The 27,392-nt window shown below is 39.6% G+C and overlaps 2 protein-coding genes and 1 pseudogene across 2 annotated transcripts in view; all 3 read left to right on the forward strand.

Annotated features, from left to right (window-relative positions):
• LOC135205366 (protein glass-like) overlaps positions 1 to 27,392 on the forward strand; it is a 111,788-nt pseudogene that overhangs the window by 27,158 nt on the left and 57,238 nt on the right.
• LOC135205174 (uncharacterized) lies at positions 4,714 to 14,107 on the forward strand. The gene is made up of 8 exons (XM_064235538.1): positions 4,714 to 4,844; positions 8,589 to 8,845; positions 10,148 to 10,363; positions 10,522 to 10,663; positions 11,015 to 11,253; positions 11,979 to 12,200; positions 13,351 to 13,492; positions 14,001 to 14,107. Exons 1-8 carry the CDS (start codon positions 4,724 to 4,726, stop codon positions 14,105 to 14,107), a joined length of 1,446 nt encoding a protein of 481 aa, XP_064091608.1. The 5' UTR covers positions 4,714 to 4,723.
• LOC135205365 (polycystin-1-like protein 2) overlaps positions 14,192 to 27,392 on the forward strand; it is a 42,015-nt gene continuing 28,814 nt past the window's right edge. Inside the window, 16 exon segments of the mRNA XM_064235856.1 lie at positions 14,192 to 14,427; positions 18,340 to 18,555; positions 19,343 to 19,484; positions 19,892 to 20,133; positions 20,312 to 20,536; positions 21,849 to 21,968; positions 21,970 to 22,402; positions 22,814 to 22,957; positions 23,463 to 23,647; positions 24,077 to 24,199; positions 24,201 to 24,232; positions 24,234 to 24,297; positions 24,885 to 25,058; positions 25,664 to 25,778; positions 26,316 to 26,429; positions 26,598 to 26,831. Coding sequence (XP_064091926.1) covers positions 14,416 to 14,427; positions 18,340 to 18,555; positions 19,343 to 19,484; positions 19,892 to 20,133; positions 20,312 to 20,536; positions 21,849 to 21,968; positions 21,970 to 22,402; positions 22,814 to 22,957; positions 23,463 to 23,647; positions 24,077 to 24,199; positions 24,201 to 24,232; positions 24,234 to 24,297; positions 24,885 to 25,058; positions 25,664 to 25,778; positions 26,316 to 26,429; positions 26,598 to 26,831 — 2,575 coding nt within the window. The 5' untranslated portion in view covers positions 14,192 to 14,415.

Below are 27,392 nucleotides of genomic sequence, written 5' to 3' on the forward strand. Positions count from 1 at the left end.
ATGTGCCATGTCTTCCCTACCCACCTGATGCCCTACCTACTACGCCCCCACCCAGGGTAGAGAAACGGGAGATCCACTCGGATTTTATTATTATAGAAACCTAACATTTCTTGGATTCATTCAGAGTATAAAAAACTGCTTTCCTTGGCTTTGGTAAGTTCCTCGTTGGACGAGTAGGAGTGCTCTCCTACCGATGCGGTAGTCCGAGTTCGATTCCCTGCTCTGCCAACGTGGAATCAGAGGAATCTATTTCTGATGATTAGAAATTCATTTCTCGAAATAATGTGGTTCGGATCCCACAATAAGCTGTAGATCCTTTTGCTAATTGGTTCCTAGCCACGTAAAAATATCTAATCCTTCAGGCCAGGCTAGGAGAGTTGTTAATCAGCTAAGTGGTCTGGTTAAACTAAGATCTGCTTAACTTGGCTTTAGTAGACATCACCAATACATGAAGAATAATTAGTTATGTGTCCAACTAACTAACCAAATCAATATTCAGATAAGTAAACAACAATGTTTTTTTATACCAACCGAAAAATATCAAAATAATAAATTTACATAATACTGAACGCATGTTAGTGACATTTTGAGTCCTGTAAGGGTAAATTTATATTCGAAAATATTATCTTTCTAATAATTTTTCTGAGGAACTGAGGTTTTCAATGTAATGCTCATGGTGAATAATATTATTTCTAAATTTTTCTGACTCCTCTTAACAGTTCATTATTGTCTTGTTGCTACTCTTTGAAATATGTTTTAATAGATCTGTCTTATTCATGGGTATTCTTTACCTTGTGTAGTGCTGCCTCAAAATGCCCACTTCTTACTCTTCACTTGCCCTTGCCTTTGAAATGCTGTTTGAAGTAGCCTTTTGCAATAGTCTGACATATCTAAAATGATCACATTACAGTGCAAAATGCTCTTCCAGCGCCATTTAAAATACCAACATCCTTATGGATTACTGACTATTACCTTGTACAAAGCTTTTCGAGATAGACTTGAAGGGCACCAAATTTCTTTCCAAACAGTCTCCTTTTTTATAAGCCTGTAAAATGCTCTTTGGTGACTGGCTTTTGCTACTGCAAAGATTTCCCGCTGCTATCTGATGACTGCTTTTGATAACCACCCACATTTTTCAGTGAATTTGATCTTTTGGTTTCAGCCTTCGTCGGGATAAAATATGTCCCTAACGGTGCTTGTGCTGGTAAAATGACCAATTTTAAAATTTTCTTTCAAGCATGAAAGATTTTTATTTTATTTAAGGTATGAATATTGTAAATTTATAGTATAGTTATTGCAGAAGTAGCGCGATCGTCATAAATCTTATTTCACACAGATAAGGAAATATATTTTACGGTAAGTATGTGAAATCAGGGATTGAATGAAATTTCCTGGAAATCTGTGAAATGACCAATTCGTTTAGGAACATTTAATCCTTGAGGGATGGTACTTAAGACGGAGTATCAGTGATTCACCTACACTGACTCGCGTCGAAAGCTGCCGCTAAAAAAACCACTATTTATGCGTCAAAAACTGCCTCTGGAAAAACCACTATACGTCAAATAACCACCTCTGAAAAAAACCACTATGAGTCAAATAACAGCCACTGAAAAAAAACCACTCTGCGTCGAAGGCTCGAAAGCGCCGCTAAAAAAAACCACTAGCATTGAAAGCTGCCGCTAAAAAACCCACTATGCATCGAAAGCTCCACTGGAAAAAACTATTATGCATTGAAAGCTTGCCGCTAAAAAAACCACTATGATGAAAAGCTGCGCTAAAAAAAAAAACCCATAGCATTGAAAGCTGCCGCTAAAAAAAAACCCACTATGCAGAAAGCTGCCGCTAAAAAAAAAACCCACATGCATCGAAAGCTGCCGCTAAAAAAAACACTATGCATCGAAATAAGAATAAGATAAATTCGGAGAACGAGGTAGAAAAAAAAATTAAGGTAAACGAAAGAAACAAAATAGAAAGTTATAAGAAAAAAATACTTATGGTGATATATTTCGGTTTAGCATACACTGCTTATTATAAAATTCCATTTTTTACATTAGATTTTATAATTTAATTCCCGTCAGTCCTTTTACTGTACATCATTGACCATAATAATACTTTTATACCCTGTTACGGGCTACTGTGAAGCAAGAGCCCATGCCAGCATGAGGCTGGCTGAATCTAACGATACTGATACCCTCATTGTCATTACCATACCCAGATTTAGCATTACTAAACTCATACCCTCATGGCCATTATTATACCCAGATTTAACATTACTAAACTCATACCCTCATTGCCATTATTATACCCAGATTTAACATTACTAAACTCATACCCTCATTGCCATTATTATACCCAGATTTAACATTACTAAACTCATACCCTCATTGCCATTATTATACCCAGATTTTCCAATACTATACTGATACCTTCCTTGCCATTATTATACCCATATTTCCATTAACATACCCATACCCTCATTGTCATTATTATACCAACATTTCCATTACTATACTCATAACCTCATTACCATTATTATACCCAGATTTCCATTGCTATACTCATACCCTCATTACCATTATTATACCCACATTTCCATTAACATACTCATACCCTCATTGCCATTATTACACCCACGTTTATTAAAATACTGATACCCTCATTACCATTATTATTTCCAAATTTACCATTACCATAGTCATACCCTCATTACCATTATTATACCCACATTTCCATTAACATACTCATACCCTCATTGCCATTATTACAACCAGATTTCCATTACTATACTCATACCCTCATTACCATTTCCATCTGTTCATTCACCATAATCATATTGGTAACCACCCTCATTATCATAATGAGGATGGTTACGAATAGTCATAGCTATATTCACTTTCATCATTACCACAGCCACAAGCCATTCATTACACCACTGTATCTAAAACATGAGCATTTCTTTTACATCACTACAATGAAAATCTCGGCCGTTGTGTCCTCACAGCTTCGTAACTGATATACCGGTCATTATTAATCACTACACCATTTCACGCGACGTCATTCTATGACATTTTGGCCGCTCATGAGGCATCATACTATGAGGTATTTATTTTCGTATCTGTAACCTTCAGATTTATCAATTTTCAAAAGTAGAAGAAGGAGAAGAAGATGAGATATGTTTTCAAAGCTGAATCTTTTAGCATGCGAGTATTTTAGGCGCATAAAAACAGTTACACCTTTGACTAACTTGGCACTGTTGAAGTTAGGCCGTAAAGCTTATAAATTACAAAAGAAGTAGAAGAAGAGCAATGTAAACAATGTCTTCTTCAGTCTATGCTTCTGTTTTTAAAGCTGTATCTTTGAGCACGCGAGTACTTTAGGCACATAGAAATAGTTACACCTTTGACTAACTTGGCGCTGTTGAAGTTAGGCCGTAAAGCTTATAAATTACAAAAGAAGAGGACGAGCAATGTAAACAATGTTTTCTTCAGTCTATGCTACTGTTTTAAAAGCTGTATCTTTGGGCAGCCGAGTATTATAGGAGCATAGTACTACACCGCCAAAGTACGTCCAACCCAAACTCCACAACTTCGCGAGGCAAAGACAAGGAGTTCGAAAAGGCTTTCTATGGCTTCTTCTTTTTATTCTCCCCCACGTAATTATTCCCAATTCCCCGATTCTCCCCGAATATAGATCCGCGTCGTGGACCACCTGACCCTGGATGACATCCTGATCGAGTATGCGCAAGAGGCAGCAGACGCCCCGGAATGGCCGACGGACATTCTGAAGACAGACGCCGAGGTCAGATTCAGCGCCGTGGTCGCTTCCGGAAATGCCTCGTCTTTCGAGCTGGTCGTTGGGAACGCCACCGTCCGAGGAACTAGTCCTTCCATCAACTACGTGTTCACCTCGGTGAGTAAAGGATAAATCAAGACTGATTTCTTTATATTTCATTCGTTAGCAAACGACAGTGTTGCCGACCATCTAAGAGCTCCTTATCCTACTATAGGCACTGAAATTCCCTACCCTTATGTCACTGTCATATTACTTACGGTCCGGCCGTAAGATATGAATATTAATAAATTTGTTGTCCATTGGTTACTTTTTAATAAAATACAAGACAAGCATCTTGAAATTACCATACATTTTGCTCAGATTTCGTGGCATTACCCCAGTTACCCTACAGACCCAGATTTGAGGCTGAATTACCCTATGAGGGTAATTACCACACGGTTGGCAACACTGGTTCGTCATCTCTAAATCTTTGACATCTCTATTGTTTATTTTTTTATTTATTTTTTTTTTTTGAAAGACGTTGTTTCAGTTAGCTCATCTACGGTTTTTACGGGCATGTTAAAGCACACACATATATATATATGTGTGTGTGCGTATACACACATATATACACATAGTATATGTGTTTGTACGTATAGTGCTTCAACTTCAGAAGTGATACTGCTTTGATGGATATCTGTTATACACAACATACAGCTATAATGTTAAAAAAAAAAAAAAAAAAAATCTATCTTTACATTTCTTTTGCTAAAATAAAATAAAATAGTCTTTGTAATTATATTATAAAGATATATTCTAATGTCACACGGAAATAACAGCGCATGGCGAACGCCTTACGAATTTCCCTCCCGCCCCCTCCCCCCCCCCCCCCCCCCACCACCCCCCCCCCCCCCCCAACCCCCTTTACAGGCAGGAAAATTACACCGTCCAGATGACGTGCTATGGAGAAGCGGGGGCATCCCCACCTGCAGAAAAGGCCGTGGTCATATACCGCCCCATTTTGCCCAGTGACGTCATCCTGAATGTCTCTGAATTGGTCGTGTGGCCAGCAGGTAAGTTACAACTTCTACAACAACCGATAATGATAATAATGATGATTACAATATTTTCGCGTACTCGGGGAATCAGCCTACTAACTATTTGTTGTTGTTCTTTTTTGTTGTTGCTGTTGTTGTTCTTATGGGTGGGTTAAAGGTCTAAAAAACGTGTTTTGCGTTGAGTTAAAGAAATAGGAATTCTAGGATATGCTATTTATGATGCATTTATTAGAATAAAAACGTAAAAGACTAAACAACGTGCCTGTTAAACAGTACAGAACAATTATTTCTAATAAAATATAGTGTATTTATTTCAATTTTCCTTGGTGAAACGACGCTCTACTTGACCGTAGATTTTAGCACATGCCCCGTGTGAGATGGAGGTCTGATCGCGCCTTGTTGATACAGGCACTTCCACAGTTATCAGAGGTTAAGTTCACTCGCTCAGACGTACTAGGCCTAAGTTTCACTCTCATCTTTATTTACTCAAGAATTTCTGTATTTTTCTATCTATTCATAGTTTCTATACAGTTCCCCTGTAGTCTGACTACTCATTCAATTCCCATTGCTGTTATTCACTATGTTTTCATGCATGGCACGAGAGTACTCTGTTTTTTTTCATCTGTCCATCCGCCTGTGGTGTTTTTGTATGGCAACACTGCGTCCCGGGCTTTAGATAGTTACATTCAGCTTACATTCAACGATTATAATATCTTATTTCGAATATTAACGGTGTAATTCTCATACAGTAAATTAATAAAACACTTTTCAGTTGCAAATGTACACCCAGATATCCTTTTATTTACCTAAAACTTACAAATAGCGTAACTATCTAAAGCCCGGGACGCAGTGTTACCATAAAAAACACCACAGGCGGATGAACAGATGAAAAAAAACATTTTTTTAATGACTCAATGGTCGTTAATTTGGAAAGTAAGGTTCCGCGGAGGTGACAGCTTCTGTAAGAAGTTAGGGTAATAAGCACAGAGTTAAATTTACAAGTAAATCATTAAATATATGCAGGATCAACAGTACAGATCAGAAACGACGAAGATTTCAGAGTATTTCGCAAGATGCGAGAAGATACTGGTGCCCCCACGAGTTCACCGCACTGTATTCGTCAACATCATAATCATCAATTCGTAAACTTACATATAAAATACAAATCTACGGTCAAATAGAGCATTGTTTCACCTACGAAACCTAAAATAAATACGCTATTTTATTAGAAATAAAATATAGCGTATTCATTTTAGCTTGCACTTTATTTATTTTTTTACCTTTTCATTCTAATAAATAAGTAAAAATTATCTTATCCTAAAATTCCTGCGCCTTCAACTCAATGCAAAACACCTTTTTCAGACCTTTTCAGGCTTTTCCATAGACCTTTCCTAACCCCACAACAACAACATATAACACTCCCTTATTACTGCTGCAATTTGATCAAAAAGTTACTGAACTATTTTTATTCATTTTTTTATTTCCATTTTTTATTATCTTTACTGTGCAATGATTGTTTCCCTTTAGAGTTTAATATTATTATTCTAATAAAAACCATGCAAATAAACAAAAAAAATTTAAACAAACAAAAGCTAATTATCGAGTAGTCTGGATACCGCCATGACTCCCGGCTTCAACGTTTCTCCAAATACACATACACACACACACACACACACACACACACACACACACACACACACACACATATATATATATAATATATATATATATATATATATATATATATATATATATATATATATATAATGGCGAAACGTTGAAGCTGGGATTCATGGCGGTATCCAGACTACTCGATAATTAGTGTTTATATATTTTTTTTTAGTTGCATGGTTTAATATATATATATATATATATATATATATATATATATATATATATATATATATATATACACGTGTATTTTATCATTTTAACATTCTTGCACAAAAATTGCCAAAGTCCTATTCATATGAATGAAAAAAAAAAAAATTTGAGTAAATTTTCCCCTCTCTCTCTCTCTCTATCATAGTTTTCCACGTTCCTTTACCAAAAGATGAAAACAATTCTAAAATTTTTTGTCCTCTCTCTCTCTGTCTCACAGTCTTCCACTTCCTTTACCAAACATGTAAACAATTCTAATAAAATTTTGTCCTCTCTCTCTTTCTCTTTGCCGTTATTCTCAACAAATATTCGTAGGTCTAGGCCTATCTCCAGTTTTGTCCATGTTAATATTGAATGGAATATATTACATACTGTATATGCTCTTTAATTACTAGAATTATCCTTATAGACCAATGGTTCATTCAGTTGTGCAAAACGCTCTCTCTCTCTCTCGTGTTGACTAGCATCTCCTCTTGGCTGTTATTAACAACATATAGGTCTAGGCCTAATTTCAATTTTAGGTATATCACTCCTAATCAGTGAAATATGGTTTACTTGCATAAAGAACTTAACGGAAGATATATTCGTGTACTTTAGTTGATAAAAGTATTCCTATAACTCTGTATTAACATATTTATCCACAATTTTAAAGGTAGCAGTTAGGCTAAACCAAACTGAAGTCAAGGTGTTAAATACCCGAGTCAACAGTGGAACCATCATGCAGATGTAACCGTTGGCTCGGTATATATGGCATCTTCCTTCAGTTCTCTCGCAGTTGCAGGGTGGTAGTTAAGCAATTCATGCTTGAGGTTTCTAGGTTTCTTGTATAATCGTTCTGTTGAAAATAACCGAAGACGCTCTTGGCCTTTTTGAAATGTCACTAAAAAAAAAAAATAAATAAATAAATGGCCGCTACTATACTGCAGATGTTCATCTACTTCCTCCTAAAACATTTCGTTAGCTTTGGGTAAACGGTAGAAGCTCATTAGCTTTTCACTTCAAATATTGTCCATTTCCGCATTAACGTGTTAAATTCCAAAAACCTCAAGAATTGTCACGAATTCAGGAAAACTCCCGCCTAGCCGGCCACCGATGACGTCATGCGCGGGAGAGTTGGAAAAAATCGACGTCTGCACAACTCGCCTCATCTTCTTCTTAATATGATGATCTTGGATATTTTGGAGGTCCCATTACATGCTGAAGATCTCTGCTCCTTTTATTTTCTGGTTGTAAAGCATTTCATTTAACGTTCTCACTTTCTTGAAAACCGATATACTTAACGTAACCCCAATCCACGGTCCGCACAAGCTGTCATTTCTCGTGCAGTAAAGTTTACCATTTCTCAGTTTCCTTTCCCACCTAACTTCCATCTTTTATATTTGGTGCAGCGTTCGTCAGGGTACCTTTTCCGGCTTTTATCATTTGCGTGAATCCTGCCATATCATGGTATCACCATTTAGCCATCAGTATACTTCGTGCAAGCCTCGAACTGGAGGATTCGGACAAATTTATTCTTTTACTGAAATTTTTTTGGAGCTTTCTACGTCTATTTCTTCCCTGCATAATGCTTTTCTTCTTCTTCTTAGTCTTCTTCTAGACTCTTTTGGGGAGGCAGTTTCGTCCTTCCCACTGACGTACCTCTACGATATAAAAACAAGGACTGAATTAACAAAATTGAGTTAAAATTACAGTTTTCTATTTAGTTTCTGGTGGATGTTAATAAGACGTTTGTCTGTGATGGCATTTTACAATGCTTTGACTTTTGTAAAGGGTTATTGATCTCATTCAATCATTCATTTGTCTAATTATACGTCCTTTTCCTTCAAAAAGTTGTAATTATGCATACTACATCTCTATACATTCATTTACTGACTTCAGGCAAAGCTGACGTCACCATAACCCTGACGTCGATTGGGGAACTTCCCACTCGCGTCTCTGGATACATCGCCTGGGGAGATGATGTCCAAGAAGGGGAAATCCGAGGGAACGCTGAATTTGACCTGAGTGACGTCACGGCTCCTGGAAACACGGGGTCTGTTTCCACAGTCCTGGAATACAGTTTCGGCCGTTCCGGCGTCTACAACATGACGGCTTGCTTGAAGAACAACGTCTCCGTGGTGTTCGCTTCCAGGGAGGTGAGTTGCCATTGAAACTGAATGGAATGGAATATAGAGTTTAAGCCAAACACTGGAACCTATGAGGTCATTCAGCGTTGAAACAGGAACGCTGCAAAGAATATTATGTAATGCCGTATGAGGTGCACTGACGACACAGCCCTCCTACGGCGTCATAAACCTGGAGATGAACATTCTCTCAGTGCATTTTGTATTATAGTCACTTCCATAAGCCTCGCAAAACCGTTCTTCAGTCCTTGTAATGGGAATTCCTTTTAAAAGGTCTAAATGAGAATTAGGCTTAATTCATAAACCTTAGAATGGGAATTTTGTCATTCCAGCCAGCAATCAGAATTTTGGATCCTTTTTTATTCGTCAATTTTTTTATTTTTTTATTTGAGCTCCTTAAAACCAATGCTTGAAAATAGAATAATCCTATGGATATTGTTTTAATTGAATACCATAACTAGTTATTGGAGTTTTCACGAGATATTTGCCGTCTTTTGTTTATTTCATAGCATTCGTTCCCATGGAGTTGGTACTAAACACGGCTCTCGAGTGGTATCAAAACAGAACTAGGGCTTATATTATTGTGTTATTGCAACATAAATAACATTAATGTGACTTAATTCTCCTTTTTGACCATTTTCTGCGCTGATGTACGTTACTGTTCAAGCCTAAGGCGAGACATTGTCATCCCAACGATTATCATAAAAAACATCCATAGAAAAATGACTTAGTTACCGTAATTATAAAGTAGCGTTTTCTTAGAAAGAAAAACCATCCACAGAAAGCATGAAATATCAGTATGACTACGGTAATTTCATTATCTATGGGCATTTTAAAATGTTTTAAAATTGTTTGCACGTGGAGTATTATCAAACCAGGCTCTATAAATCAACTTGTAGTGATTTTTTTTACCATAGACAAGCCTCGCAAAAAAGCGAAATGTATTAAAAATATTATCGAGGGAAATATTCAAAATATAGATGCCAACAAAAGAAACGGTATACACTTTTAAAAAACGGAAGGGACTTCTAGAAAAGTCTTGGAAAGTGAAGTTATCAAGTTACGAAGCTGAAAATCTCTGCAAAATTTGAATAAATGCAATTTTCATAATAATTTCAATGTGGTTCAATATGAATACTGATATCCTCTTTAATTCTCAGTTGTATTTAGAAACTATCAAACGTCAACTGTATTTCATGAATCACTTATCCTCACTTCTTTGGCATATAGTTGCAACTGCTTCAGGAAAAACATCCTTTGATATATACTTTCTTGTGTGGTCTGTACTTTCACCCAAGTTCCCTTTCTCATAAGATTCGCGTCATCGACCACATAACCCTGAGGGCGGTGACGGTGGAATATTCAGACGAAGCCGATATCCCGGACTGGCAGACGGAGGTCTTCAAGACATCTGTGAACTTGAACATCACAGCCATCGTGGACACAGGTGCTGTGGAGCAGTTCGTTCTGAGCGCTGATGGAGACCTCCTGACGAATCCTGGCCCATCTTTCACCTATGCCTTCGACCGGGTAAGATTGAATATAGAATTTAGGCCTAAGGTCTATAGCGCTGGGACCCATGAAAGATAATATGAACGGAGGTACAGTAGAGGGAATGAAAGGGGTTGCACTGACGGGACTACCCCCCTACAGGATTCTGCTTGAATGACTTTCTCTCTCTCTCCCAGGCCGGCGAATACAACATCACCGTGAAGGCTTCGGGTGAGGCCGGAGAATCTCCCAGCGTGTCGACTGCCATAACAGTGGCAAGACCTCTTCTTCGGGAGAACTTCAAGCTGGTTGTGCCTTCTCTGGTCGTCTGGCCTTCAGGTAGAAGTGTCTTGGTTGTTTTTGCATAATGATTTTCACTAAAGTAAATTCACATCACCCGTGCATCTGATGTCTAGGCCAGTCCCATACGACGCTCCTGATGGGCTGTCGATAAGCCAATCACAGGGCTGGAAGAAGTATCCCTCAGGAGAAGAGGAACATACATCCTACCTATGCAAACTCTCTCGAGAGAGACTGAGAATCTCCAGCCCTGTGATTGGCTTATCAACAGGCAATCAGGAGCGTTAGAAATAATGAACCCTTATTATGAACCTACTCACAATCACCTGGAAGAGAAACGCTTTCATCTTCGAGTCGTCAAGAAGAGCTTTCACATTCCCTCAATTTCAGGCGAAGCTCTGGTCACCATCCACTTGAACTCGACTGCAGAATTGCCCACGGGAGTCACAGGGACTGTCGACTGGGGAGACGGGGATCCTGTCACTCTGGTCGACTGGAAAAACGTCACGGCACCTGGAAGGACTGGCGAAGTTTCTGAGGATTTCATTCACGTCTACACAAGGGAAGGGAACTACACTGTCACCTTCATGGCCGGGAATGAGGTTTCTAAGGCGAATGTGACGGGAATGGTAAGTCTCTCTCTCTCTCTGATTAAGTTAAGTATATCTTAGTTAAAACAGGTCACTGAGCTGACTAACATCTCTCCTAGGGCTGACCCGAAGGATTAGATATTTTCACGTGGCTAGGAACCAATTGGTTACTTAGCAATGGGGACCTGTATACAGCTTACTGTGGTATCTGAACCACACGCAAAATGTATCACCACAAATAAATTCCTCTGGTTCCGCATAGGCAGCAGCGGGGAGCAAACCTAGGCTTACTAGATTGATAGGCGAGTACGCAACCCACCCGTCCAATGAGGAACTTCTCTCCCTGCCGGTTCCTCGTTGGACGAGTGGGTTAAGTGCTCGCCTACCGATTCAGTAGTCCGAGTTCAATTCCTCGCTCTGCCAATCAGAGGAATTTATTTCTGGCAATTAGAAATTAGTTTATCGATATAATGTGGTTTGAATCCCACAATAGGCTGTAGGTCCCCGTTGCAAAGTAACCTTTTGGTTCCTAGCCACGTGAAAATACCTAATTTTTCGGGCCAGCACTAGGAGAGCTATTAATCAACTCAGTGGTCTGTTTAAACTACGATATACTCAACTTTTTCACTCTGATAAGAGATATTTTGAATGTTTATGTTATAAAGACAGTTCCTCTCCTCTCTGTGACAAGACCGATGCAATGTACAGGAAATTTAAATCATAATCTGACCTCCTCTCTCTCTCTCTCTCTCTCTTCATTCCAGGTAAGAGTGGTAGACGACCTCGCCCTCAGCCGCATCGTCGTATCTTACCGAGACCCGGCGGACGAACCTGGCTGGAACACCACCTGGCTGAAGACTGGAGTCGACCTCCGCTTCCAGGCCATCCTCGACACGGGCGAGGCCACTTCCTATGCCCTTTCCGTCGAGGGGGAGGCACAGCCCATCACCAGCCCCAATTCCACCATCTTGTATAGATTTGCCTTGGTAAGATGTCATGGAGGTTGATATTGAGCGTTTTGTCGACGTGTTCAAAATACAATAGCAAATTATTTCACATGACGTTTGTATAAGTGGTGTCATTTGATTTAAAAAGATACAGCAAGATTATTATTCAAATGAATTGACGTAGAAACCAGTTGAAACAATGCAGAAATTAATAATCAGTGTGTACGTAGATAGAGAAATGAAATCATTTTGTTTGTACATAGATAGGAAAATGAATCATTTGCTTTTCACATTGTCACTTACTCGGGAGTAAGCCTACAAAACTACTTTGTTGGCTTTGCTTTTGGTGGTGTAGGAAATGGTCTATGGAAAACCTAAAAAGTTCTGAAAAAGTGTTTCGTGTTAAGTTTAAAATACAGGAATTTCAGGACAGGATATTTACTATTTATTTATAAGCATGAAAATGTAAGAAATAAACAATGTGCATGTTAAACAGTACAGAACAATTATCTCTAATAAAATATAGCACATTTATTTAATTTTTTTTGTTTTGTTTTGTTCAATCAACGCTCTACTTGACCGTAGATTTCACTAAGCGCCCCGAAGTAAGCTGGAGGTCGGATCACGCCTTGTTAGTCTGAGTGATAAACAATAATTCAATGAGTTACCCACATAACAACTGCAAATAAATCATTACTAGATAATAAATAACAACTAACTCATTTATACCTTTTAAAACCTGGAAGCCTCATTACTAATACGATTATCCTTAAGCAAAAGATACTTGCAGTAGTATGAGTCTTGAAATGGAGAAATAAATAAACAGTTATGTATGTTTATACAAAATATCCAAAGATGAATCTTTACACAAAGCTTTTGGGAAATTCGATCTCTCGGTCAAACTGAAAAAGGAATCAAAGCTTTCTATGTAGATTTATCTTTTAAATATATGTATATATGCTTAGAAAATCGCAGTGGATGCACGTGACTTCATATTATGTAAGCGAATACCACAGGAAATGAGAGGCAGAAATTCAGTACCAAGCGCTTTCGCCTTTATTTAGGCATTGTCGGGGCACAGATGCCTGAATAAAGACGAAAGTTCTTGGTACTGACTTTCTGCCTCTCATTTTTCCGTGGTATTTGCTTATATGTGAATAAAGAGTGAATTTCATTCCATCCACCACAGGCTGGGGAATACCACATCAACATGAGCTGCTCAGGCGAGGCTGGCGTCTCACCCGTTGTGGTCAGCACGGTCAAAGTGGCCCATCCCATCTCTCCAAACCACACGACCTTGAGAGTACCAACCCTCGTCGTGTTGCCTCCAGGTACGTGACCTTGGTACCGTGACCTTTGTTTAGTTGTATGAATGAACATATAGGATTTAGGCCACGGGCCAAGCACTGGGACCTAAGATGAGGTCACTCAGCGTTGAAAAGGAAATTGAGAGTAGGTAGGTTTGAAAGGTCAACACTTGCACTATGAAATAATTGTTAAGAGAGGGTTGGGGATAGTAAGGTGGAAGAAAGATTCTATGAACGGAGGTATACACAGTCAAAGGAATCAAAGGGGTTGCAGCTAGGGGCCGAAGGGACGCTGCAAAGAACCTTCAGAGAGTCCCACAGTGGAAGTTCAGGGAATACAACCTAGTCTGTGCTACTTGTCGACAGGAGATAGAATTTACGAAAGTACAGGGTCGATCATATCAACTCTCCATCAATTCAAGGATTAAGGCCTATCTAACATTGAACTGTCTCACTGATGTTCGGATCAAAAGTAACTGCAAATACATGACGTAAACGTTATCTGGTATAATGATATGGTTTGTGCTTGCAGAGAGAACTCACGGTGCAAGGAGGGAAGAAAAAACTAATATGCAGGGTAACTCACACCTGCAGACAGATAGACTGGACTTTAGAGGGTTTACTGGACGAAATAGCTGAGCATTTATAAGTAGATCTGCAATGCCAATTCTAAACGAACTTCCAAACTTACCCTTCTGCGTAACTGAACACACCCAGGTGGCGCCAAGGTGACTGTAACGCTATCGTCAGACACTCAACTGCCAACTTACGTCCAGGGCTCAGTCGACTGGGGCAACGCCGGGGGACCGGAGACGCCCCTGGATTTCACGAACGGCACCGCCCCCTCAGCGGCAGGTTCAGTCAGCCTCGACCTCTTCCACAACTACACGGAACCTGGAGAAGTGACTGTGACGCTACGTCTTCGAAATCCCGTGTCTCTTTTCAACATGTCGGACAAGGTATGAATGTTACCGCCTGAGATCAATGTGCTAGTTTAGGCCTACGTTGAAGGCAATGTTGCTGGTGCTTCAAGATGCTGTAGGATAGTATTTCGGGTAAACTTAAGCAGATTTAGGTTTAGGAACCTAAGTGCATCTTGGCTGTAGTTTATTTTGCTAATGCAACAATGCATTTTGACTAGAATAGTTGAAAGAGTCATTGCTAATCTAATATACAACGAAGCATGGCCTTTTATGAATGCTAATTTTTGTGAGCTTTTTTCTCAAAATCTTCATCTCAATATTTGGAAACTGCGAGAAGTCCTCCGATATTTTAAACTTGTACTTAGCATGTTTAACTTCTGAAACGGAATGAGAAAGTTAAGACTTTTGGACATTAAAGAAAAACTTAAACTATTGAAATTAAAAGAGAAAGGTCTACTCTTAAAGTAAAAAAGAGAAATTTAAGTTTTGAAACTCAAACAAAAGTTACGCAATTAAAACCGAGAGAAAATAATAGACATTTGAAACTGAGAAAAAACTCTGACTTTATAAAATGGAGACACAAAGTTAACTTTTGGATATAGAATAATACGAAAAGCTTAGTCTTTTAATAATAGAGGATTAAATATTTTGTTTTTTAAACAAACAAAAAGTAAGTTCTATATTATTGTCAACTTAACATACTTTTGCAAAGATTTTCATGAAATGTCCCAAAACTTCAGCAAAATCTCCATTTTTGAAAAGGCATTGCATTTCTTTTTACTATCTATGTTTTTTACAAATATTAATTAGGTAAAATGTCTTGGTTAACGGAAATATCAAATTGTCAAAGTATTGAATTAACAACATAACTTATATATATATATATATATATATATATATATATATATATATATATATATATATATATATATATATATATATATATAAAGACAAAATCTATAAAGGAAAATGAAACAATTCCATTACTAAGATTAGTAAAGGACGGGAAGTCGGAAGGCCTTGCAGAGGCTACTCCATTGTTTCCCTTTCCTCTGTGGATTTTGTCTTTATTTATATATTCATCACGTTCCATACTGTCGTTTTTTAATTATACATATTTATGCGTGTATATTGCGAACTTACTCTTTCAGTTCCACAATCGCGGTGAAGTGATATTGCTCGTCAAATATATACTATTATTGTAAGGAAATCTTTTTAGAACACTTTGGAAGGCTTCTACTTTACCTCCTTCTAGCACCGACACTGAACAAGCACTCATCAGCCATCAACAGACTTACCCACAACCAGTTACTCTTAACAAGCACTCAGTACAGTCATCCACAAACAAGGGACACGTGATTGGGCCTTTCTACGACTGGCTACCGGAACTAGACAAGTGAGTCGGACTTGAAGAAGCTGGACAGCCACTTAAGAACAGGTCGAAAGGGGGTATGATAGACGAGAAATGGTATCATTTCTAGACAGTGACCCCCAAAGGATTTTAACCCGGTGTGTATCCACCTTTGCGGCGTGTTTACTGCAGGCCAGTTGGGGGTGACCGTTAAAACATAAACAAAAGACTGCAAATACCATAAAGATAACGACCCCCAAGAAATATTAGTCCTAGTTAACAACCCCAGAAAACCCTTCTTGGTCACCACCTAAGAAAACCCTTGGGGTTCACTACCTAGGACAGATCCAAGACAAGACAACAAGTTGTGATGAAGCTTGAGTCAAATAGAGGCCCCCATGTATCTTTAAGTATCTACTACTTACAGTGTACCTTGTGAGGCATACTGTAAATTTTACCCCTTTGTAGAATGTAGCTGTGATGAGAGCGTACATTTTCTGCCCCCTACTCACATATAATCTTCCCTATATTGAGAAGCAATTCCTCTTTTCTTACTTAATAAGTCTTAAATCTTTTATATCTGCTCCAGAATTCTCTTTTTGGTTCTGTTTTCCCCTCATTTCTTTAAAGTTCACTCTTCTGGTCCAGTTCCTTATCTCATTCGGTGGCCGGTTACGTCGGCCTCCGCATGAAGTTAAGCGAATTAATCTTATAAATAAACATTTTTTTAGAAAAAGCACCAAAGTTTCTTTGATGCAATCGAGTTTTCTGTACAGCGTATAATGCTGTATGAAACTCTCAGCCACGGCCCACGAAACTTTCAACCACAGCCTGGTGGTGGCCTGTGTTGTTGGCACCTATAGCAGTGCCAGGTGCATGATCATGGCTAACTTCAACCTTAAATAAAATAAAAACTACTAAGGATAGAGGGCTGCAATTTGATATGTCTGATGACTGGAGGGTGGATGATTAACATACCAATTTGCAGCCCTCTAGCCTCAGTGGTTCTTAAGATCTGAGGACGGACTGAAAATGTGATGACAGACAGGTTCTTTTACAGAAAAATGGAAAAAGGAATAATAGCAACAAAAGCTTAATAAATAAATTAAGAAATCAGTGATGGTAGTGGTAAGATTCGCTTTCGAGCAGTGACAACTGAAGTACTTCAGTCATAGTGGTACCTGAATGCAATACCTCACAAATGGCAGAAACGAGACGGTACTTAAATGGCAGTACGTCAAAATGGCAGTGTTTATGTTACAGTAAGACTGTGAAACCAGGGATTTTGCGAGATCCCTGAAATTTTCAGGAAATTCGTGAAATCACCAATTCACTTAGCGTTTAGTACTAGCCCTTCAGGGATCAAATGTGTCTTGCTGTGTTTAGTACTACAGTAGATTCACATCAACCGCGCATTTGACGTCTAGGCCAATCCCCTGCAGCGCTCCTGATTGGCTGTTGATAAGCCAATCACAGGGCTGGAAACTCTCAGTCTCTCTCGATAGTTCACATGGGTAAGATCTAAATTCCACCTCTCCTGAGGGATACGTCTTTCAGGAGAGGTGGAACATACATCCTGCCTATGTGAACTCTCTTGAGAGACTGAGAATTTCTAGCCGTGTGATTGGCTTATCAACAGCCAATCAGGAGCGTCGTAAGGGACTGGCCTAGACATCAGGTGCACGGTTGATGTGACCTAATAAGTGAATTAGTGATTTCACGAGTTACCTGATACTACAGCTACAGAAAATGGCGTATAAATGACGGTACTTTAGTTAAACTTGTTAGATTATCGAATATAAATGGCGGTACAACAGTGACGATACCTTGAAATGGTGGTACTATACATGAATGGCAGTAAAGAAACGGAATCATACGAGGTTATATAAATGGTGGTACTTACATGGTGTTACATAAATATCAGTAAGAGGTCGCACATATATTCTGGCATTTGGTTTACCTACTGTGTTTTGACCGGTAGGGTATGAATGGCAGTTCTTGATTGGTGGTACATAAATGGTGGTATATTTGCACAACAATTGAGTAATTATCATTTCATTTTATGGTGTTTTGTTTGCGAAAACAGCTATATCCTTAAGAAGTATTTCATTAAGTGCATAAAATACACCCAAGTGACGTAAGGCAGTCCCGTTTCAATCCATAAAGACTGCAGGAAGTATTTGGGGGTGAATTTGGTAGCCCCATACCCCACTCCACCTATGGCTGACAACCAGGTACCCAGTTCAGCGCTTGGGTCAGCCCAATTTTCAAAGCGTCTCTTCCGGGCATTCCTGGAACTCTAATGGATTTCATACACGAGTGATTGAGTGATTATGTAATGCATGATCTAACACCTCTACCTCAAACTTTCCCACCACTTCAAGCCTTTTAGAGTATTTTTAGTCTACAACTATAACTGCAACTTTACAAAATGTATAGCACTTTTATTACACCAATAACCACCTTTGTAAATTGTAGTACAGTACTGCTCATAATTCCTACAACTGCAATATTGTCAAATGCACAGTAGTACTAATCATAACATCAGCAGCAATTCAACAGTAGATACTAATCATGACACCGATATCTTCCCTTAGCTTAATGTTCTTGCCTCCCTCGCCCTCGGGGGAATCGACGTCCAGTACGAGAACCCAAGCGACAGCCCTCGATGGGACACCCCCGTCTTCAAGGCCCACGTACCGCTGAACCTGACGGCGATGGTCCAGACCGGTCAGGTGGAGGAATATATACTCCAGATCGGAAACAAGACGATGACCAGTCAGAAACCGTCATTTGTTTACACTTTCCTGTCTGTAAGTTTAGCTCTCTCTTCTTCTTCTTCTTCTTCTTGAATGTCGCGCACGGAGAGAAAGTCTCACCATTCTTGTTGTGCTTCTGTTCTTTTTTTTTAATTTTTTTGTAAACAACCCGGCAATTCTAGGCAATAACTCCGCACGGGCTGCAAGGAACAGGGATTGGGGCGCCAAATGTATTTCGCTGTATTTAGTACTGGCCCCTGGATGTTAATTATTACAGTTGATCCCCCGAAAATAATGGCAAATTCTTAATAAGCAACCCAAATACCATAGGAAACTGTAATTTTCAAAGAAATACCCGATGCAGAGATATTACCTAGATCTACCAACAACCCTCTGAGTAACTACAAGTAAGGGAATAAGCATTGGGTGTTTATGTCAAGATATCACGATATCACTTTGTATGGTGCGTCCCAGTCTAACTTAGGTATTCCCACTTTTGGGGCACGTCCTCTGATTAGCTGTGGAAACCCTTACCCTCGTCGATACCCGTCCAGTTGTGCTTGAACCTGTTATTATGACTGCGGCTTACATAAAGTACTTTAAGCTGAATAACGGGTTAGTTGAAAACGGTACTTTACAAGAGCATCCACATTTGTTAATCGATTAGGCCTAATGAATATGTAGGCTACTTGCTCTTCTCATCACAAGTTTGTCAGATATTTTTGATGACCGATAGCTTTTGTAAACCTCTAAATATAACCATGCTCTTATTCCTTATTACTGAATACTCCATAGACACTCATATAACCTTTTAAATGTATTTAATCTCTTTGTGGAAAAGGCTGGAGATTACACCGTCACAATGCGAGCCTCTGGAAGCGCAGGAGATTCAAACGTTCAGTCAGCACTTGTCCGAATCGCTCAACCACTGACGGCGGATAACGCCATCATAGAGCCTCCAGAATACGTTGTCTTTCCTCCAGGTAATCAAGCATTTGTTTTTGTGATGGACAGGCATAATAATTACATATACAATGTTTCCAACGATTCATGCACGTCTTGACAGTACAATAAATTTTTAGAGACAACTGAAGTCGTTGCAATTGAAGAAATGCGATGCAAGTCTCAGTAAGTTATCCGGGAGAGATGGAATGGTTGTCCCCCGAAAAATGTAACGTTTGGCTTTCCTGGATCTGTTGTAAAAAAAAAAAAAAAAAAAAAAAGTAATTTCTTTTTCCATGAAGCAATAGGTTTAGATTATGAACTGGATTGATACTACCGTATAGAAACCGGCAATCATGTTTTTAAAGACTCGTTTTGTCAAGTTCTTTCGACCATTGACCAGTGTTGCCATCTAAAGGGTAACTGTTTTAATCTACGATCATTGCAGGACGACTGAACGTCACCCTGACCTTGACAGCGTTCATGAGGGAAGTCGCTACCAACGTGACGGGCTGGATGACCTGGGGAGACTCCCCGGAGATGGTGGAAACCGACCTCGCAGAGGACACGGGTCCGGGCGTTCCTGGACCCGTGACCCTCGTTCTGGAACACCAGTATTCGAGTACTGGACAATTTGCCATAACGTGGTTCTTGAGGAATCCGGTATCGGAGATGAATGTCACTGAGATTGTAAGTGGTACTAGGCCTACATTTCTATGAACCAGACTTTTTCCAATAAGACATAGAGATTGTCAATAGTACTAGGCCTACATTTCTATAAACCAGACTATTTCCAATAAGACATAGAGATTGCAAGGACTAGGCCTACATTTATATAAATCAGACTCATTAAATCTTGTTCCCGAAGGTAACCATCCAGCGCCAGATCGAACTTGGGCCTCTGCTGGTGCGGCCCTTGGAGGAGGAGGGGGAGGAGGTGCCCTCCGCGACGGAAGGCTTCTACCTGCCGGGGCAGAGGGTCAATGTGACCCCGACATCAGTGGTCGGACAGGCCGACCGATTCGTCCTGTCCGTCCCAGGGATGGAAGACATCGTCCAGGATCGCGAGGAATTCATCATCTCTTTCGTTGCTGTGGGTTTCAGTTGATTTTTTTATTTATTTATTTATTTATTGACATTTTTTTAATTTATTTATCTGTTTATTCGTTCATTTTCTTCGCCTTTTGTTAGTACTTCTTTCTTTGACAAAGATTCTCGAATTTCGAGTTAGTGGCCCTTTTGGCCCTTTTGGTGTTCGTTCTATTATAATAATAATAATAATAATAATAATAATAATAATAATAATAATAATAATAATAATAATAATAATAATAATAATAATAATAGAGATAAACAGTTGAGTTTGTCTTTATTCCACTAGAATGTGGTTCGTCTTAGATTAATAATAATAATAATAATAATAATAATAATAATATATATTAGGTGACTTTCTCTCTCTCTCTCTCTCTCTCTCTCTCTCTCTCTCTCTCTCTCTCTCTCTCTTCTACCAAGCTCTGGAACTTTCTCTCTGCTTCTGGTTTTCTTAGTCCAAGGGCATGATCTTTTTTACTTGATGCATAATTATAATATGTATATATATATATATATATATATATATATATATATATATATATATATATATATATAATTGTTTTGCAACAGAAATTATGAGTTTATATCATCTTTTGAATTGTTTCATTTCTTCCCGTAACTTAGCAATATTCGATTTCACATAACAATGTTAGTTTTTGAAAATATTTAAATTAACTATTATTATTATTATTATTATTATTATTATTATTATTATTATTATTATTATTATTATTATTATTGGAGAAACAAATCCACAGTTATGTAAATGTACATATATTTCAGTTTAAAAACAGCAAGGATAGCTTTCGGGAATCTGTTCGGTTCCCCTTGATAAGGGGAACCGAACAGATTCCCGAAACCTATCTTTGCTGATTTTGAACAGATTGATAAGGGGAACCGAACAGGTTCCCGAAAGCTATCTTTGCTGTTTTTAAACTGAAATATATGTACATTTACATAACTGTGGATTTGTTTCTCCATTGAAGATTCGTGCTACTATGAGGATTTTTTAATTATTATTATTATTATTATTATTATTATTATTATTATTATTATTATTATTATTATTATTATTTTGAAGTCTTCATATTTATTCAGAACAAGATACATTGAATAATATGTCGATACTTGTACATACTGAGGACAGAGCGAAGAGTAGTATAAATGATTTTCATGATAAAGAGGAAAAAATTTTAAATACTCTAAAGCACGTGAGAAATAACTCGAGAACTTAAATAAGAACGATGAAATATGAGACGCGGTTTTTACAAACATAAAAACTCATGCACTAACTTTATTATGTGAATTCTCAGGAAAGTGATTACGAGGTCACCATGACAGCGGAAGGTTCATCCGGGGTTTCGGAGCCAGTCTCGGCCTTCGTACGCGTCCGGCGAAAAGTCTCGGGTCTCAAGGTGGAGGTGTCTCACACCGCCAACGCGCGTGATGCTGGAAGTGACATTCCAGATCGAAGACCCTCTTCTGCTGGGCGGCTGCGTCTCTCTGGACCTAGGAGAGAGAGACGGGCGCCTTTTGGGATGGCGCCAGGCCTCGGGCTGCGAGGGACAGGAAGCTGGAACCGAAGAGTGGAGCCAAGCGCCTCCGACGGGGAGAATCACTCTCGTTCACAGGTACTCGTCGCCCGGCGTATACGCGCCCAAGGCCCGTTTATTCTCCTTCATGGGCGAGGAGACCCAGGCGTTCCAGATCACGGTGTACGAGAGCCTTCCCTGCTCAGAGCTGAGGGTCTGGATTCCTCGGAATGGAACGCTGGACAGTCCTGTCAATATGACTAGAGCTGATAAATTACGCATTAGGAGTTCGTCTTCGGTCAACTGCTCAGCCAGCGATTTGTCGATGGAGATCGGTGAGTTTTTGACGGGGACTGTACTACTGTTTATTCAGTCCTGTCATCAGTTACTGACGCCATAAAAACAAGTAAAAAAAACTTTGGTGCAAAAGAGTTTTCTGTACAGCATCTCATGAGGTACACTGCAGGCATTACTGAAGGTTCTTTGCAACGTCCCTTTGGCCCCTAACTGCAACCGCTTTCATTCCTTTTACTGCACCTCCTTTCATATCATCTTTCTTCACAGTGCAGCTGCAAAAGGGTCTCGTCCAGTTGCACCTTTCAAACTTGCTACCTACTCTCAATTTCCTCATAGGTCCCAGTGCTTGGCCTTGAGCCTAAACTCTATATTCAGTTCCAAATCTTGCACCAAGATGCTGGTATACTATGCCACAGAAACGCTCTTATGTGACATCTCCCAACTGACAGGGTGGAAGATCATCCGGATCAACGACAGCCTGGAGGTGGACCTCGGAGAGACGGACATAGGCAAGGGCGTCCTCTTCCTGCAGAGGAGAACCCTTCACTACGGGCTCTACAGGGCAGTTGTCAGCTACAACATCTCCATGACAAGTAGGTGGGAGGATTGCCGTATGTTTTCGCTGCGGATGACTAAAAAACGAGCTGGGTGGCACGTGCTACTCCGAGCTGAAACCGGGCGCTTAGCGCCAGTCATGTCTCCCCTACCACAGCCCCACCCAGGGCGGACAAACAATTTTGCAGGAGGGGAGTGGATGTGTCATGTCTACCCTACCTACCTACCCTGACTCCACCAGGGGTATACAAACAAGAAAGATCCACTCGGATTTTGTTCTTATAGATAGATGATCTATATAGATTATTATTATCATTGTTATCATTAAGCCTCCACAGGAAAAAGAAATTAGCAAGTTGATAAGTTTACTTTTCTACAGCTATTACTTTAGGAACTGTTCCTCCAGACTTTTCTACAAATATTACTGTAGGTTTTGCTCCCTCTCTCCAGACTTGTCTACAAATATTACTGTAGGTTTTGTTCTCACTCCCTTCAGACTTGTCTACAAATATTACTGTAGGTATTGTTCTCTCCTCTCCCTAGACCCGTCATCTGGCATTCCCGTTTGGGAATACTTGGAGTCGGAATCGGTGGTGAACGTGAGCAAGAGCGACTTGATGGTGGTCATCGTGGGGGGCGGTGCCCCTAAGATACGCAGAGGCAACCTTCAGACGCTCCTTCTACGTCCTATGCAGTATTCCTACGACCCCGACTACCCTGAGACTCCGGTAAGTCCTCGGCTAACAAGACGAACCGAGTCTATAGTAGATTCACATCAACCGTGCATTTGACGTCTAGGCCAGTCCCTTACGACGCTCCTGATTGGCTGTTGATAAGCCAGTCACAGGGCTGGAAACTCTCAGTCTCTCGAGAGAGTTCACATGAGTAGGATCTATGTTCCATCTCTCCTGAGGAATACTTTTGAAAGACGTATCCCTCAGGAGAGATGGGACATAGATCCTACCCATGTGAACTCTCGAGAGAGAGACTGAGAGCTTCCACCCCTGTGATTGGTTTATCAACAGCCAACCAGGAGCGCCGTAAGGGACTGGCCTAGACATCAGATGCACGGGTATTGTGAATCTACTAAAATATATTATTTGAGACGAATAAAACCTATAGATTTTAATTTTAAACGAGTCCTTATTTCCTCCAAGCTCGAATCGTACGTCTGGTCATGCCGTTTGGTTGGCGAAACGTTGCCAGATCGTGGCGTGACCTCTGACCCTCCATTGACCCGAGAGCCCTATGAGAATAGCATTGACCACGGAGGATGTTGGGGGGGAAGGCCCCGCTTGGCTGACCATGAGAAGGCAGCTTGTCTATAGACGTTGACCTCTTCAGAAGTTTATACAAGGTTTACAAGATGGCAGTTATCGTACGTATTATCAACATCATTATCAGCCTAGATTGAAAAGTCACCCTGGTGTCTGTGGAGCATCCTTTTGCAAGGACAAGGAAGCTGTCAAAACGCACAGAATCTTCCCATAATATACAGGCTTCCTATAATATAAAGAAACATTTCCTATATAAAAAACTTAACAAACATACAGACACATATACAGAAAGTTTCCATAGATGCCAAGGCTTTCCAAAATCTGAGGATATCTGTTGTTTATGTTGATGAAAGCATTTGTATATTTGGTATAATATCAGATTTCGGAAGACTTTTCAAGGCTTGTTATCTATGTGTCACCTACTCCGACGTCCTAGTACTAAACAAGGCGGACGGACGCTCCTTGGATCGCTGTGTTTAGTACTAGCCACTCATGGATCAAAGTGTTATTTACACCCATTCCTATATCGTGTGGTCAACAAATCATATTAAGCAATATCCAGTACAAATCATGGCGTCCCAAGGGAGCTTCCACCGTGTTTAGTACTAGCGCCTAGGTGATCCGTATAGATAACCCGCCAAAGTAGAAACCCTTTTGTTCGTGGACGAGATCTATCCCATTCCAACAGGCTTCGAGTAAAGACGGTCGCTCGGCCTCCTCGTCAGTGGAGATCGAAGTGGTTGAGGGCAACCCCCCGCCTTTGGTGTCCTATTGCAACCCTCCCTGGTTCTGTGTCCAAGTCAAAGGAGCCCAGCTGGTCAACCCAACCAAGCTCATTCTGGAGAGTGACGAAGAAATGGAGGTGAGTTTGTCTCTATCACCATCAGTCAGTCTGTTTCTTAGCTGGATGTCTGTCTGTTAAAGCGGTTCCTTTGATCTCATCCCTATAGCAACTTGCACTTTTATATCTCCTGTCGTTAGCTAGGACTAATATTTCTTGGGGTCATTATCTTTACATTTGCAGTCTTTTGTTTTGACGGTCATCTCCAACAGGCTTGTACTTATAAAAAAATAAATAAATAAATAAAACCCTGGGTGGCCTCTGCATTTTTGTAGGCAATGTTCAAAATATTGTCTGTTGTAACGTTGTTATGACTGAACTGCATAAGTCTAGAGATTTTTTTTCTTTCTTTTTTACGGTAGCGCGTGTGGATTAAACGTAAATACTTCTATTTACATTTTCTTTGCCTCTCACGTTACAATCTTATTTTGTGTGACACATTACGGTCTTTTTTCGCATTTATTTGTCATCTATCACAACTTTAATTGTTCAGGAATTTATGTCAAAACGACAGAAAATTCAGGCCTGTAGATAAAAATGACTAACTTAGATTTTATCTATTTATGTCTTTATGTCGCGAAAAGGTGAAAAAAATTATTTCTTTGCCTGTTTGTATGTTTGTTCAGGAGGGGAAAGATGTCGCAGGGGAAACAGTCGCCCCTCTGAATTTTACCTGGTCTGTTTTTGGAGTGATCAACAGTGAGTCTTCAGAGCCGATAAGCATAGAGGGCGTTGCAGTGGGTAAGCAATATCTCTCGTTACACAAAAGTCCTTAAAGACTGTTAATATCTGTACTTTCAGAGCGCTGTCTTTTGTTTCTTATATTACTGAAGATGGAGGCACTTTGAGTTTACTTTATTTTATTTTTCCATTACTCAAAATGTGAATGAGACTAAATGATCTGGTTTGCGGACCACTCAAGAGAGACACCGCAAATATTTATCTTGTCTCTGTAATCTCATAAATTACATACTGATTTCTTATTACCTTTAGCATGAATGTCATTACATGATCATACTCCAATTCATCCCTTCATATTTCATGCTATGAATATGATTCCGAAAGCTTTCAAGTGTCTACAGATTTCTTCATCTACAGTTTGTGCTGTGAATAGAGCAAGAATAACGTTTTCTTTTCAATATACCGAAGAGAGAAAACGAATGAATTACCGACTTCTTCGAAAGTCAGTCTCTCTCTCTCTCTCTCTCTCTCTCTCTCTCTCTCTCTCTCTCTCTCTCTCTCTCTCTCGGACGCTATAGTTACTAGATTGTTTTCCAGGCATGAACAATCGCAAACTAGCTCTGCTCGATGCTTTTTGGGAGACCTACGGCTCCACTTACAAACTGTTCGACGTCGAAGTGACAGCGAACAGGGTTGGAGAAGATGCCAAAGGTAGAGAACTAGTCTATAATCTTTATTTTGTGGATTTACTTCATAATACACATTGGAAATCAGCCATTTTTTCTTCAGCAAGAACAGTTCGTACTAGTCTTTTACCAGATTCTGATTCTCCTCAGAGACCTCCGTCCTGAAACGTCAAATTATCCTTCATTCCTACAGGTCTTGCAGTCCAGCGCATCCAGATTAACGAAGCCCCTACCGGAGGCAGCTGCGTAGCCCTGTTGCCCGAAGAAGTCGGCGAAGAGGGAGCGAGCGCACTCCTGCAGTCGGAGACGAGGGACAACGCAGAGATTCCCACCCTCGAAGTCATCTCCTTGGTCGAGTCCGTCCTTTGTAACTGCACCGGATGGGTAGATCCCGAGGGGTTTGAAATACCCAAATATTCCTTTTATGGTGAGAAAAGCGGAACACTGAGACGCTGCAGAATTCTATAAATAGAATGTAGTACACACGCTCAAACAATTGGTGGCAGTTTCATAATTTTTCATTCATCTGCCTGACGCACGATTCATGCCTTATTAATCTATTTTTCTTTTCAAAGATGGAAGAAATCTTACGTAATGATGATAAAAACAGTCACTGATATCTTCAGAACATCATGTTATGTTATTATGTAAAACTATTTTCCATATAGCAAAATTGAGGTGAACGAAACGAAATGATAAAAAATGTCATATCACAACCACTAATCTATATAGAGATGCTCAAATCTCATGCGACATGACTCCATAGGATTTCTTTCAAAATTTACTAATTGGCAACTAGCATGCTCCATATTTATCTATTATTTCAATCCGGAAACGCGATTATTACTTACAATAAGGCCATAATATGTTTCACAAGAGTGAAATCTGTCATATATTGCAAAACTGTAAGAAAATGTCACGTGTAGCAAATTTCAGAAAAAACTCTTTCGAAACATTTACAAAACTTTCGTTCACACATCGCAGAAGC

The sequence above is a fragment of the Macrobrachium nipponense genome, chromosome 49, assembly GCF_015104395.2.
Source record: "Macrobrachium nipponense isolate FS-2020 chromosome 49, ASM1510439v2, whole genome shotgun sequence".
NCBI classification, from domain to species: domain Eukaryota; kingdom Metazoa; phylum Arthropoda; class Malacostraca; order Decapoda; family Palaemonidae; genus Macrobrachium; species Macrobrachium nipponense.

Bases quoted from the DNA above. Each gene is read 5' to 3' on its own strand.
- LOC135205174 (XM_064235538.1), top strand. From the start codon at position 4,724: ATGACGTGCTATGGAGAAGCGGGGGCATCCCCACCTGCAGAAAAGGCC. The intron at 11,254-11,978 runs GTAAGTCTCTCT...TCTTCATTCCAG, and splicing joins AGGCGAATGTGACGGGAATG to GTAAGAGTGGTAGACGACCT. The intron at 12,201-13,350 runs GTAAGATGTCAT...CATCCACCACAG, and splicing joins TCTTGTATAGATTTGCCTTG to GCTGGGGAATACCACATCAA.